The 15,788-nt window shown below is 39.8% G+C and overlaps 1 protein-coding gene across 1 annotated transcript; it reads left to right on the top strand.

Annotated features, from left to right (window-relative positions):
• Positions 1-8,524: 8,524 nt before the first annotated feature.
• LOC107806391 (GATA transcription factor 11) lies at positions 8,525-12,327 on the top strand. The gene is made up of 3 exons (XM_016630535.2): positions 8,525-8,686; positions 10,032-10,265; positions 11,451-12,327. The coding sequence occupies exons 1-3, from the start codon at positions 8,654-8,656 to the stop codon at positions 12,030-12,032; spliced, it is 849 nt and encodes a 282-aa protein (XP_016486021.1). The 5' UTR covers positions 8,525-8,653; the 3' UTR covers positions 12,033-12,327.
• Positions 12,328-15,788: the final 3,461 nt, after the last annotated feature.

The raw sequence follows: 15,788 nt of genomic DNA, 5'->3' as shown, positions 1-15,788 counted from the left end.
GAACTTCCCATCAGTCCATCATAGCCGCTGATTTGCACTGCCTCGAGGTCGATCATTGAGGACCCTCGGGGTCGAACCCCAAGCTGAACTTCGAGCCTTCTGGCGCGGTCTTTACGATGTGCCTCAATGATCACAAAATCGGACCCTCTGATTTTTACCATATACAAATCCGTTGCTAATCCGCTAAATGAGATTAGCAACGGATTTTTCTGTTTTGCTACAAAATTTATCCGTCGCTAAACCTTATTTTTTAATAATGCAGGGCTGTAAAAATGTACAGCGTAAGAGAGTGCTGTGAGATGATGGTATGCGAGTCAACTCTGGAGGTATACAAGGTCAAATGCCGTAGACACTTTATGGGTTGTAACTGGATGTTGCGTGCGATCAAGAAGGAAACAGGGTTGTGGAAAGTGGGTAAATATATTAGCACCAACAGATATGAAATGGATACATTCAATGAGAATCACTTCAACTTGGATGTAGACTTGATTTATCTTGTCTTGTTTCCACACTTGGAAGTGTCCATTAGGTACAAGATCAAAGAGTGTATTACATCCGTCCACCAAAAATATGGGTGTACTATAACCAAAAGAAAGGCATATCCTGGGCACAAACATGCATTTGAAATTATTTATGGTAACTGGGATAAGTCATTTTCATCTCTACCCAGGTACATGGACGCACTGAAACACTTTAACCCCGGGACTGTTGTTGAATGGAGGCATAAGCGGAGTCCGGGAATATCAGAATATATATTCAAATACGTGTTCTGGGCATTCAAACCAGCAATTGATCATTTTGTGCATTGCAATCCGGTAATTTACATAGATGGTACTCATGTCTATGGAAGTATGACATTAAGCTGTTGATTGCCGTTGCAGTAGATGCCAATGGACAAATATTTCCACTAGCTTTTGCCATTTGTGCCAATGAAAGCGAAGAGACGTGGACGTTATTTTTGAACCACTTGAAGTAGCACATTGTCACACAGCGTTTAGGTATTTTTCTAATATCTGATCGGCATGGTGGTATTTTAAGTTCTGTACGGCATTTGCCTAAATGGCAGAAACCCTATGCATACTACTATTACTGTGTGAGGCACCTGAAGGCCAATTTCCAGAAGAAATATCCCAGCAAGAAATTGCATGATTTAATGTGGATGGCTGCAACTGAGCACCAGCAGTGCAAATTCAGGAGGCGTATGGAAGCGATCCGATAGTTAGATGAAAGAGCCTATAATTGGCTGATGGGACATGAGCTTCAAAAATGGACATTGCATGCTGATGGTGGCAGGCGATGGGGAGCCCTGGCTATAAATGTGTCAGAGTCATTCAATGGCTTATTGAAGTCTGCACGTGGATTGCCTATCACTGCCATGATCCGGATGACATTCAAACAAATGGCGGAGAGGTTTGTTGAAAGGCATAGAGCTGCATCGGAATTGATGGACAGGGGTGTTCAATTTATGCCAATACCGATGAGAAGATTTGAGAAATATAGGAGGCGAGCACATTGGCATTCATATTTACAGTATGATCACGACCGAGGGTGTTTTTGAAGTTTGCACCGCTATCCGCGGACACCGAGTGAATAATCTACAAACCATGAATGAAGCCAACAGGTTGTGTTCATGTGGGAAATGTACCATCTACCACATGCCATGCGCACATTCCATGAAGTGCTTTCAACAAGTTGGTTTAGGGGCAACCAACTATATTGATAGGTAATACAGTGTTGCTGCATACATAAATACATATAGTGGGCAGTTGCAGCCATTGAGTGCTGAGCATTATTGGCCGCCAAAACCATTTAAAATGCTATGTAACAAGGACTATTTGCCCAAGCTGCAAGTGCAAAAGAGAACGCGTATATGGAACCAAATAGATGGTGGTGATACCGTTTATGCGCGTAAATGTGGCATGCACTCGCAAACAGGACACGACCGTCGTAAATGTCCTTCGGCTGGTTTGGGTGGCGGTGGTAATCCATCTCCCGGTGCAAGTTCGTCTAATGTACCCAACTATCAAGGATACACCTAGTGTTTTGTTTTCGTAATGTTTTTTGTAATAAGTGTCTGTACTTGTTTATGTTGCAAGATGTATCAAATTAAATTATGTTCCACAGCCTTGTTACATCTTATTATCTAACATGACCTTTTGAATTGGGATGATGATACGATAGATCCAACATTCAACTTATTGGTGTTAGTAAAGAAGACCAATATGAAGATTGAAATTTCATAATATAATACTTCAAGAGAAAAAAGCACAACAACCATAACTAAAGCAACATACATGAAAATAAAAGATAATAAAAGGATAAATCAATACAAACACATCCTAGTACCAAGTAAAAAACGAATTAGTACAAACAGGATATCTGTCTCCCTTCACATCCACATTGAAGATAGCACGCAGTGGTGAAATATCAACCAACGTAAATTTGATGACCAAACCTCGACTGATAAAATTCTCCAACACAAAAAGTCTCCAGCCTACCTTGAACCTTCTTTGATCACCACACTCATATTTACATACCATTCTTTGCCACGATGGTGAAGGTACGCGTGTTCTAATGTTGGAGGAAGATGATTACAGATTTTTCTTGGAATATACTTTTAAAAGAAAGCATTACTATTAAGTTACGAAAAATATGAAACTGAACAAAGATATACAATACTGATGTATATATATTTTCTGGAGTTAAGGTATAACAAACAAAAGTATTTTATGTTCAAGAAATAAAGTTTAATGGACATAATAATTTACCAGATCGCTGTCGTCGACACATGAATCAGTCATAACCACTTCAAATGTTGGAGGATTCTCTTCTTCATTATCACTGCTAGTATAAGAATAAGCATCACTGCTAGTAGAAGAGTAAGATGGGGCTCGTTTGGTAGAGTAAGAGTCATCCATAGTTTAGGGTTTGAATTTGTGAGTGTGTTTTATGTTTTGAGTACGTGACTATACATATAGGGACACGCATAGCATACCGCGGTTAAATACTACGTTTTGTGTGAATATATATAGCGCGGTTGAATACTACGTTTTGAGTGTTGTCTTGTCGGTCTGAAAAGTTGACCGACTGCGAAAAAGCTATTTCGTTTCAGAAAAAGTCAATATGTATAGCGCTGTTAAATACTATATTTTGTGTGTTGTCTTGTCGGTCTGAAAAGCTGACCGACTGCAAAAAAGCTATTTCGTTTCAGAAAAAGTCAATATGTATAGCGCGGTTAAATACTACATTTTGTGTGTTGTCTTGCCATTCTGAAAAGCTGACCGACTGCGAAAAAGTTGTTTGTATCAGAAAGAATCTTTAACACGCCAAGCATATCACGGTTAAATACTACATTTTGCGTGAATATATATAGCGCGGTTAAGTACTATGTTTTCTGTGTTGCCTTGCCTATAAATAACGGCTGCATTCTAGTTATTTTCTGCGCTTAAAAATAACCAATAGCAAATATTTCCATAAAAGCAAGGTTTTTTTTACCCTTTAACAAATGTCTGAACCCCTTTATGTACCAAGGTGCAAGTGCGGAAAAAAATGCATGATGAATGACTGTTGGGATGATGGTGAAGCTGGACGCCGGTACTGGATGTGTATGAACAAGTTTTATAGGGTTCCCAACGAACTTGTTTGCAATTTTGAGGTATGGATTGATGAACACTGTCAGCAGGGATACTACAAAGAAAAATTGTAGTATATTCATTATTTGACCAGAAAACAGTGGGAATATGAACGACAATACAAATGAGAAGTTGTGGAGTTGAAGGAGAAACTCAAAGAGGTGGAAGAAGAAAAAATAAGCTGGAAGAAAAATTTAAGTGGTTGGAGCAGAGAATACTAGACGGTGGTGAAGAAACAATGACATGTGCGTGTTGAGCATAGTAGTATATCTTTATGTTTCCCATGTCATGTGTTTTCATTAGTTGTCTAAATTTAAGTTATGTTAAGTTTCTATGTTTGTATTGTAGTGTTATAATAAAGAAGAAACGGGGTAGTAAAAACATAATGCGCATATTATGTAAGCATAAAAAATTGTTGTTATTATTTACATAATTTATTATTTACATAAAATACAAAAAAAAGAAAATCAATGAGTCACACAGCCCTTGTGCTTCAATGCAGCCACTGGCCTGAGGCGCATCCCCTCCCGCCCGGATACACTATCAGGATCATCCTCATCACGTCGACTTTTTATATGAGGATGCGCTGCAGCTTGATCGTCAGTTGGGCTCACAGGGTTGGTAGAAGGGGTCGTCGGTCCATCAACAACCTACAAAACAATAAGTAAGCTCAGTATAAAAAAAATATATTAGTTCTCTACGTGTTAAGTCAAAAATATTTTCTTACCATGGTCTCGTCGGGCTCCTGAATATAAGCATCTGTAGTATCCTCAGCATCGCATAAAGTGGCCTCTGCGATGGGTTGGGATGAAGCCTTAATAAGAAAATGAAAAATTAATTTATGGCGAATCAATATGAAGATTGGAAAAAAAATAAATTAAAATTTAATAGTAATACTAACATACCTGCGCCTGTGATAGATCCACAGCACCCGACGACGATGAGCCAAAACTCAACCTGCGCCCACCATGCACGTCTCGGGTCGGCCGATCCTCAGTTGCGGTCAATGGGCCTGAAAAGAACTAATCCCAATCTCCATTGAAGCTTGTGCCCGTAATCAACAATGGCTCTGACGGGGTCACCTGCGATGCTGGCAGCGCTAGCTGAAGGCTGTACGACGGCATGCTACTGAGATGCTCATCTGGCTGAGAAATGTCACCCAGCAGATCAGCTCCAACCTCCTCATCAGGTGCCTCAACGCCCCCTTGCTGGGACCACCTCCTCGCCGGCCCCCACGACCTCGTGGGATAGTCCTACCTCATCCCCGTCCCCTCGGGCGTGCGACAGGCCTACCCCGATGGTACTGCTCTGGCGCCACATAATCAGGGTCGTGATTTAAGCGCTCGCCCTCTCTGGCTCGATGTAGTGTCCGGACAGCCAGCTCTGCCACCTGCTGGCCATACTCCTACAAAGCTACCGCAAGATCGCCGGCATGCTGCTGCATCTGCAGTCCCAACTGGTGGAAGACCAATGGCCTGCACAACATGTAAAATATTAATTACAGAACGCTATATCACAGTTATAAGTAAGAATACCAAATAACATACCAGTACCTCGTGCCTCCCGGCATATGGTCTATACTGACCACCAGCATGATGATTGGGATTCCCGACAAAAAGTCGGGTAACACTATGGTACCAGGACGTATAGAGCTGAATAGTCACCATCTGGATCTGTGAAGGTGGGGGCAGAATCAGGTCTTCTCGCCGGTCCCAAGTATGGACTTGCGCTTCTAGCCATGCTACAAATGCGTCGTCCGCCCTGGAACGATCATCCCGCTGATAATGTGTAGCCTCCCATGTAGGCCCCTCGGTATATACTGCGGACGGCCAAACTGGCGAAGTACCCGCTTTGTGGCATGATGCTCCACAATATCAAGGCACATCAGTAGGACAGAAATGCTCCAAATCAGTCAGTCGGCTGAGCAATAATCAGGCAGGCCACCTATCAAGTCGTCGTTGTATAGCGTCCAGATGAACTATCAAATAAGAACATAAAAGTGAGTATGCGCAACACAAGTGAATCTATACCAAGTAAGTTTAGATACACATTTACCTGTGTGCCCTCCAGTATATCCAACACATCCCTGCAAAGAGGGAGATTTCGATGAGCAACATAATCTCGTACATATCCACGCCGGAGAACCCACCTCCTAGCTAGAGGGAGAAATGGAGGTGGTACATCCGGAGGTAATGGTGGTAGAGGTGGTTGCAACTGCAGGAACCGCTCCCAGGCCCAAACCTAACATACAAAGTTGACGTAAAGTTTAAGATAAATTTTGACTAGATAGAATTGGAAATAATGAATAGAGTATTCGAATATGTTGTCACCTGTAGAAGCGGCAGAAAACCACATATGTCGCTTTGGGTTCCCATGCTCGCCCGACACAGATGCATGTACATGTAAGAGAGAACAGCAGCACCCCAGCTATACCGGGGTAAAGCATCTAACTGCTGAAGATGATGCAGAAATCGCAAACTCATTAGATTTCCGAAAGTGTTCGGGAACAAGACCTCCCCCCCCCACCCAAAAAAAAGAAGGAGCAGCACCAACCTCGTATACTGGTAAATATGTAGATCATTTGTCTCGCCGGTGATGCCGGGGTGCAATATCTCCAAATGTTGTCTAATAACTGTCAAACTCGTGCGACTGGCCCCTGAATGTACAGTCTCATCTTGTGGCCTAAACCAGCAAGCTGCTGCAGCAAGTCCAAATACTGCACACGCGTCATATATCTCATAGCCTGAGGCAGTGTAACGGGCAGTCCATCAACAGGCATCCCATATAAACCTCCACGTCCTGCAGCATGATGGTGGTCACGCCAATGGGTAGGTGAAAAGTGTGCGTCTCCGGTCGCCACCACTCTATCAAGGCCGTGATCAGAGACCAGTCGAGCTGCAGCCGCCCAATCTCAAAAATCTTGTAGAAACCCGTATCCCGCAGGCGCTGGACTACATGGGGATGGAAATCTCTACCCCTCATAAAGTCTCACAAGTCGTCCACTCTCCTGGTGCGGAGAGGCTGGACCAGTAGCTCTCCCTCCCATACGTAGGCGGACCTATGATCGCCCTGTAACACTAATAGCTCATCGGAGATAGGTCTAGGATGCACAGGCGGCACGTCCATGTCGTCTACTGTAAATTAAACAATATTAATTGTGTGTTTGTTTTATAAATAAAATATTTAATTTTTGTAAATTGTAATTTGATAGAGTATATATCTATGGGTTCCAGGCTCAATATTTGAGGCCCAGTAGCACCAAGCTATCCTGAATTCTTATGTGTGTCAATTTCAATATTTTTCATAATTTTGTGTGTTTATTTTATAAATTAAATAAAAAATTTATAAATTGTAACTGGACAGAGTATATACCTATGGGTTCCAGGTTCGATATTTGAGGCCCAATAGCACCAAGTTATCCTGAATTCTTATGTGTGTCAGTTTCAATATATTTCATAATTTTGTGTGTTTGTTTTATAAATAAAATATTTAATTTTTGTAAATTGTAATTTGACAGAGTATATATCTATGGGTTCCAGGCTCGATATTTGAGGCTCAGTAGTACCAAGCTATCATGAATTCTTATGTGTGTCAATTTCAATGTTTTTCATAATTTTGTGTGTTTGTTTATAAATTAAATAATTAATTTTTGTAACTTGTAATGGGACAGAGTATATACCTATGGGTTCCAGGCTCGATATTTGAGGCCCAGTAGCACCAAGCTATCCTGAATTCTTATATGTGTTAATTTTAATATTTTCATAATTTTGTGTTTTTGTTTTATAAATTAAATAATTAATTTTTGTAAATTGTAATTGGACAGAGTTTGTGTTTGATCTATCAATATAATAGATACTTAAACTACAGGGATTCTATGCTAAAAAGGCTCTACAATATACTACGCTAAAAGGCTCTACATTTTACTACGCTAAAAGGGCACTAGTCTTTAAGCAAATAAATAATCTAAACTAGATAAAAATAACAAATATATTTTAATAACATAACATTCACGAAATTACATTTAAAACAGTAAAAGAAATTTATGAACATTTTTATTAACAAAAAAATAATTTCTCAATTTTTAAATATTTTTTTAAAACACTAATATGTTAGTCCGGATAAAAATAACATACTAGTTTAATCGCAAACAAAACACAAAACAACATGGAAACACATTCAATACAACTAATATGCATTATTATACGAGTTTTGACATAAACTAAATCGGAATACCTCGATTTATGTTTTTCGAAAAGTCGATGAATTGAAATTTTGAGCCAGAAACGAGGAAACCACAATAATAGAAGCCTTAGGTAGGATGTGGGACCTACAATCTTATCTTTTTGTGTGACGGGTGGGGTCCACTCAGATTTTTTTTGGAGAAAAAGAGGGGGGGGGGGACCGCTGGTGTCATTTTTTTAAAAATAGGGGGGGGGGGGTTCTGATTTGATGGTCGTGGGAAGAAAAAAGACCCTATTTATCTATGTATAACGCGGTATATAAATGCGCTAAACACTATATAGCGCTGTTATATAATGCGCTATATCTATCCGTCACATCATGTCAGCTTAGCGCGATTTATTCTTGCGCTATACATGTATAATACGGTTTTACACCGCATTTTATATAGATATTTAACTTTTTTTTACACTTAAAAACTTATTTTACGTATAAAAAAACCACATTTAGGTTCCGAATTCCCACATTTGGCCCCTGTCCCAAGTTGAGCAATTAGATAACATTAGCACCTCCATTGGGCCCACACCTCAAGAAATTCATGAGATCAATTGTCGCTCCCTCCAAAACAATCACATGCTCTGCCGACCATCTTAACTTGCCCTGTTCCTCCTCGTTATCCTGTGAGAATGAGATGTTAACGTTTTCTCTACTCATTTATTATTTCACCGAAAAGTACAATCCTAGACACAGATTTCAGGAAACAAAAGTAAAAGCTGTTCCCTCTATTTACCCAATCTTTTCATTTTCCTTTTCTCTGCAAAATCTGCAGATAGTGCAGTGGCATGCTCAAGGGTTTAAGGGGTTTTTGTTCCATGGTAAGTATACATTTTTGGACATGCAAAAAAGGCCTACCTTTTCTGAGTTTCTCCTTACATGTCTATAAAAGGTTCCAACTTTTCACCTGTTTTTGTTACATTTTTAGTCTGAATTGTTCAGCTGCGTAATTCTGTTTGGGGGCTAAGGAAATTGGTCAAATTTTTACTCTCTGGCTCTCTGTTTGGTCCAAGTGGCAAGTTTGATGTTTTGGGTCTCTGATTTTTGTTAAAGGTTTTTTCCTTTTTGGAAAAAAATTCCAACGTTTATGTAAAGCAATTTTAATTTTTTCTAGAGAACTTTTCTAAAGCTAAGTTTGGCAATATTTCCTAGGGCAATGTTGCTTCGGAAAGAATATATTATCGTGTTTTTTTTTTAATTAAATTTTCACGATTTCGTCAGAATTATTGTTTCGAGCAAAGATTTTCTTTCTGTTACAGCACCTATTTATGTGCTAGGAATTAGCTTGGAAAATTTAATTACTCCCTCCGATCCAAAATAAGTGATTTTTTGGATGTTTTCGCACAGATTAAGAAATACACCTTTTAGCATGAATTAGCAATGGAATTGACCATATTAACCTTTACTATCTCACATAAACACTCCTAACACATATTCCAACACTATTTACTCCAAGGACAATGTAGGAAAAAATAATTAATTCATTTTTGAAATCTGGAAAAATCACTTATTTTGGACCGGAGGGAGTAATTAATTAATAATATAATGAGTTGTAAGTATTTTACTTTCGCCTATCGTTTTTGTTTTTGGTAAATTTTGAGGATAAATAAAAGATTCTGTGATACTTGGAATCTAAGTAGACTCCTACTTTTGGTAGGACAATTATACCATACGCGTAAATTAAGTACAGTACTATACAGTGACTTTCTAACTTACCAGACCTACTAGGTTTTGCATACGCATAATACGTGTATTCGTATAATATTTGAATACGGTAACATAATAAACGTCCTACGCTGTATATAGCACTACTTTTTACTTTTCCTTAATTTGAACTAAGCAGTCTTAATTAGGTTTCGCTCTACTAAACCAGGCCAGTAACAGAGATAGTCAAGGAAAAGGTGAGATATATACATGCATGGGTTATGTGTATGAATGATGTGCTTGACTCCTTTTTCAATGGAGCCATTGTATAGTTATACAATATATAATAAATTTTGAATCTCGTGTATTTACTTGTTTATATTTTGAATTCCCTTAGTAAAATCTTGGCTCTGTTACATAAGTTTTCCATTTGCTTTGACCTATTCTTGTTTACAATGTTGGTGTGGGTATGCGTATTTTTGTCATGGTATATAGTTCTAATTCTTCTTGGGTATATCTCAGAATATTAATATGGTTGAACAAAATTGTTGGGATGACATTCCCATGGGGCCTATCGTCGATGAAGACTTTGAAAGCTTACTCAATAGTTTGGACTTCCCCTTGGAAAGTTTGGAAGACGACGGCCTCGGTGGAGATTGGGATCCTAGCCTGTACCAATTACTCGGGCCAATCCCTGCGGATGCACTTATGGCGTTACCTCCAGTGTATGATGCCAATGGCTGTTTGAATGCAGCTGTGAGTTTTAACTTGGACAGCATATATGCCCTTTTTTATTAATTCTTTCTTTTGTTTTCAAATATGTGTTTTGCTATACACTTTGCTATAGGGAAGCATCCCTTTCTCTAATAGAACTATTTGATTTGATTTGATTTTTGCCAAGTAAGAAGGGAGAGTTGCTTTACCCGTCCCTAAAAGAGTTTATTTTCTATGTTTTTTGGTTTTTCAATTTAAAAGACTAAACCGGAAAAATATTGCTTTTATTTTAGCTAAGCTAAATAATAAGGGAGAGTTTGCTTTACCAGCTCTAAACCAGAAAAAGAAAAATGTAGAAGACTAAAACTACAACAAAAGGACAGAGTATTAAAGCTTGAAACTTTCATAAATATATGTTGTATGATCCCTGCCTCTTGACAAGTGATATTAGCTTACTTGCACATGTCCTTTACCTTAATGGCTCCCTCCCAGCCTCCTCAATGTTCCAATTTTTGATTCAAATGGAGGTAATGGCATTCTTGCTTGGAAATCCAATAAAGAATAAATCAGTCTTATCGTAGTTGTAATGACACTAATTTTGTTTCATTTTCATAAATTGTAGTGCTTTAGCGTTATAGGAGGAAAAGGGACTTGAAATTGTTTCCCACACAGAGGTTTTAAATGTTAATATCTTGCTGAATGATGCTATATAACATTCTATAATAGTCATCCCTGCTTTTTTAGTGCAAGTAGACTGATATGTAGCTTGGCGAGTCTTGCGCGTTGACCTGCTGGTGACTAATTCTCTTATCTTCATGCTTGTCTTAAGTGTCTCTCTAGGTCTGAAGTAATGGAATTAATCTCAATCCCCGAGCTAAATGATACGAAGCTCTTCTTTAACCTCTTAGTATTATGCAGTTGTTCAAATTCAAATTTGTTCTCCTCTTTGTTGAAATGCTTATATAGACATGCAAACCATCACAGCGTGTTCAAAACTTATTAGTGACCTGCAGCACATTCGCTTGGCGTGTTGTTTGTTGCCTCGAATTTTAAGGCTAATATGAGAAAGAATGGAAAACTGAACTCCCAAACTTCCTTAGGTCTTCTGTTTCTCGTTTTCTTTTTGTTGAAACTCTTGTAGTTAACTCTTAGAGAAGTAGCATTCCTAGGCAAAAATAGCTTTTGATTTATGTAGAAGAAATTTCTAACTCGGTGTTATCCTATCAGAATGAATTTCCTGAAGCCCAAGGAACTGTTCTATTCCAGACACAAAGCCCAATTTCTGTTCTTGAACACAACAGCTCCTGCTCTGGTGGAAAGAGCACATCCTCCAATTTTGGCACTAAAGGCCGTCGCTCTAAGCGTGCACGATCATCAACTTTGAATCCGTGGATTTTGATGGCTCCCGCATCTTGTACAGCTTTTGCAGCTAAGAAGAATTCTGATGCCAAAAAGGGAAAGGAAAAGAAGAGGAGAAAATTGTCACAGCAATCGAGTGTCATGGATTCTAGTTTATTTAAAAAGTGCACACATTGTGAAGTAACAAGGACACCGCAATGGAGGGAGGGACCATTGGGTCCAAAGACACTATGCAATGCCTGTGGAGTTCGTTATCGTTCTGGCCGACTACTCCCAGAGTATCGGCCTGCTGCTAGTCCCACATTTGTTCCATCTTTGCATTCAAACTCTCACAGGAAAGTCATAGAAATGAGAAGAAATGCAGTTCAAGGTGATGTACTGGAAACGAAGAGAAGCTTTTCCAATGTGACTGAAGCAAAAATTTGTTCCTCTGAATATGTATTTGTTTGATACATGCATATTGAAGAGATGGCTATCCTTTTAGTACTTCATTGTTTTATTCTCCACTGGTAGGTTCTGTGGTATGGTTAAAAGTTGGTGTACAGAAATGGGATGCAGGAGTTGTAGGTTAACATAAGTGGTAAAGCTCGATTGAAGGCTGATGGTGCAGTTCTCTGATGTAAAAACTACAAGTAGATGAATAGATGCTTAGGTACTTCACCTTTTGTTTGTTGGGACTATCTACAATATTTTCTTTTGGTAGAGGTCTCCATGGGAACATGGTCCGTGGGAATTCTTGCCCCAACTTGTTTTTGGAGTGGTTTCTTTGGATTTAATAGCTACAAGGTAAGGGACTGATTATCTAGAGGCCTAAAGAATTTGAGGACCAATTGTTAATTTGATCTAACATGCTGGCATTATTTCATGAATGTTACTCTCAATAATAATAATAATAATAATAATAATAATAATAATAATAATAATAATAATAATAATAATAATTAAAAGAGTGATTAGAATTTAGAACATCTAGTCCAATTATAAAGTAGCAGGTACTATGATTGGTAATACATAATCACACCTCAATTTACTAATCATAGTATAAATTTAGTGTAAATATTAGGTATAAACACTTTTTACGAACGAGGACTCCTATATTTCTTGTTCGCCTTGATCGGAATAATGATCTCTAATAAGGCCCCTAACTGGCCATCAGAAGGCCTACTTATTTTTGGGGACTTTTTCATATTATTTCAAGCTTGATTACCGAGATTCTCTATAGTTTGTTATTTACCAAAGGTAACTATACATTCTTTACGATTTATATAAATTCCATTAAGGGACTCAGCTAAGCGCCTTTAATTAAGGGATTAACGCCTTAATTAAATGATTTAATTACGCCCTTTTTCATTTTTTCTTTCGCTACATTTTTCATCCCAGATTTACCGGAGGAGATCGAGTAAACAAAAGAAAGGTCGCCAGAGTAATTTTCTGACTAAAATCATAGTCCTCGGAGCATTTTTACAACCAGATCTGAAGGTGACCATCTTACTTTATTTTTTTTGTCGCTGCTCAAGAAGAAAAGAAGATTGTATACGGTAAAATCGGAGGGTCCAATTTTCCATCGTTACGATGTCTCGAAGGCTCAAAACCACGGTCGAGTTTCATCCGTCGAGGACCATCGATGCTCGACCTCGGAGCAGTACAGACCGACGGTTACGGGGAGAAAGTGGGGAGTTCCCAAGGCGCACAACTAGGGCTGACAAAGTCTAGTGAGCTAAGTTCAGACCCAAATCATGGTGTTAACTAGCTGTCCCATCCCCATATCTTTGTAATAAATGCACTTGTACTCTGTTGGGATTCCCCCTCTTATATAAAGGGGATCTTTGTCATTATGTAAACATCTGTTGCTCAATATAAAACACACAAGAATATTCTCTCTGCTCTCTATCATATTCTCTTGATCACATTACTTCATTTATTGCTTATATTTATTGTGTTCTATTTATTGTTCATCATTTATTGCTTATTATTGGCCATAAAGGGCCGCCATTGATTTATCGTAACTGTTAGTTGCCCCTTGACAGCTCCCAACCGAGCTTTAGACTCGACCCCGAGGCCCTCGAATAGGCAAGCTCGAGGCCCCGATTATTAATCATTTGGTTTGGTTATCACCTTGCTCTCAAGCTCTTATCTCGTTTCTAAGTCTTTCACATAGCATCAACTGCTAAACAACTAGCATAAAAATAGATCACGTATTTTTAGAATCACTAAATCAAATTTAATTGTTATTGTCATTTTCACGGTAAACAGTTTGGCGCCCACCGTGGGGCTAAAAATAATAGTGATTATTTTCTTGCTGGTTTTACTATGTAACGCAAATTATCTTTCACACTGTTCTTGCCAATGATCTTTGGTTTCAGGTCAAACTGTCTGATTCAGTGAACAACAATCTTGAGAACCATGGAGAAAATTGTGTGGATATTTCAGGTGTTTAAGTACCATCGCGAAACCCTGAGAATGCACCAGAACCAATTCCCATGGATGGGGTCTCACGCGATGCTCAACACGTCGATGTAAGCTCTCACACTAACAGGAGCGAGTACCAAGGAGACTAACAAGAAGCCTAGGAAACCCCGGCTAGGGAAGAACGGGAGGTTAGCCTTTACGTTATTTTTGAAATGTTGCAGGCACAATAGCTAGCGATTTCTCAGCTACAAAGTCACCAAAAAACTCCCAACACTGTAGCGTCGGGGACGGCTCCCCCAGCTGAGCAGGTACTGGAGAGATCGAGCAACAATGGGTCGGCAGCCGACCCCACCATCGTAAAGATGCTCGAGGACCTCACAAAGATGATTGAATCGGGCAAGAAGAAGATAGAAGCCAACGACAAAAAGGTCGAGACCTACAACTCCAGGGTCGGCCAAATTCCGGGTGCACCCCCGATCCTGAAAGATGTGGATTCAAAGAAGTTCATACAAAGGCCGTTCTCGGAGGAAGCGGCTCCAAAATCCATTCCAAAGAAGTTCAGAATGTCAGACCTTCCGAAATACAATGGAACCTCAGACCCCAATGAGTACGTTACTGCTTACACTTGTGCAGTGAAGGGCAACGACCTGAAGGACAACGAGATCGAGTCCATCTTGCTAAAAAAGTTCGGGGAAACACTCTCAAAAGGGGCCATGATGTGGTATCACAATCTACCTCCTAACTCTATAGACTCATTTGCCATGCTGGCAGACTCTTTCATGAAGGCACATGTCGGTGCCATCAAAGTAGCAACAAGAAAATCCGACATCTTCAAGATCAAGCAGATGGAGAACGAGATGCTGCGAGAGTTCGTATCTCGCTTTCAAATAGAACGAATGGAACTACCACCAGTCTCCGATGACTGGGCAGTACAAGCCTTCACTCAAGGTCTGAATGAATGAAGCTCAGTGACTTCGAAGCGGCTAAAATAGAATCTGGTCGAATATCCCATCGTGACCTGGTCGGACGTTCACAACCGATATCAACAGAAAATCAGGGTCGAAGACGACCAACTAGGAGCCCCCTCGGGCTCGGTATACTCAAGAAGGCTTCTAGCAAAGGAGCCAAAGCCAAACAAGGAAAGGTACCAACCATATACCGACAATAGGAGAAACGCCCCGAGGCGTAACATACTCCGCAATGACCGAAGGATGGACCGAGGCCAGAATCCTCGGGGACACGTCAATAGAGCCGGGTTCGATAGGCACACAGAGCCAATGAAGGCACCTCGCTTGTCGGAATACAACTTCAATGTCGATGTATCAGACATCGTGTTCGCCATCAGTAAAATTAGAGATGTCAGGTGGCCCAGGCCTATGCAATCAGATCCTTCGCAAAGAAATCATAACTTAGTGTGTGAATTCCACAACTCGCACGGCCCCAGGACCGAGGATTGCCACCAACTCCGATAAGAAGTAGCCAGAATACTAAGTAAAGGTCACCTCCGAGAGTTCCTCAGCGACCGGGCCAAAAATCAGTTCTGGGAAAGAGTGGCGACTAAGAAGAACGAAACAAATGAGCCACAACATGTCATCCACATGATCTTGGGAGGAATCGATGCCCCACAGGAGCCCATAATTAGAAGAACAAAAATATCCATCACTAGAGAAAAGCGAACTCGGGGATACATACCCAAGGATGCTCTCACATTCAGTGACGAGGACATCGAGACCTTGTCTCAGCCTCATAGCGACGCACTGGCTATCTCTTTTCTTGTAAATATATTTCAAATTAAAC

This window comes from Nicotiana tabacum, chromosome 8 (genome assembly GCF_000715075.1).
Source record: "Nicotiana tabacum cultivar K326 chromosome 8, ASM71507v2, whole genome shotgun sequence".
Taxonomy (NCBI): Eukaryota; Viridiplantae; Streptophyta; class Magnoliopsida; order Solanales; family Solanaceae; genus Nicotiana; species Nicotiana tabacum.
This window is presented reverse-complemented; position numbering and strand designations above follow the sequence as displayed.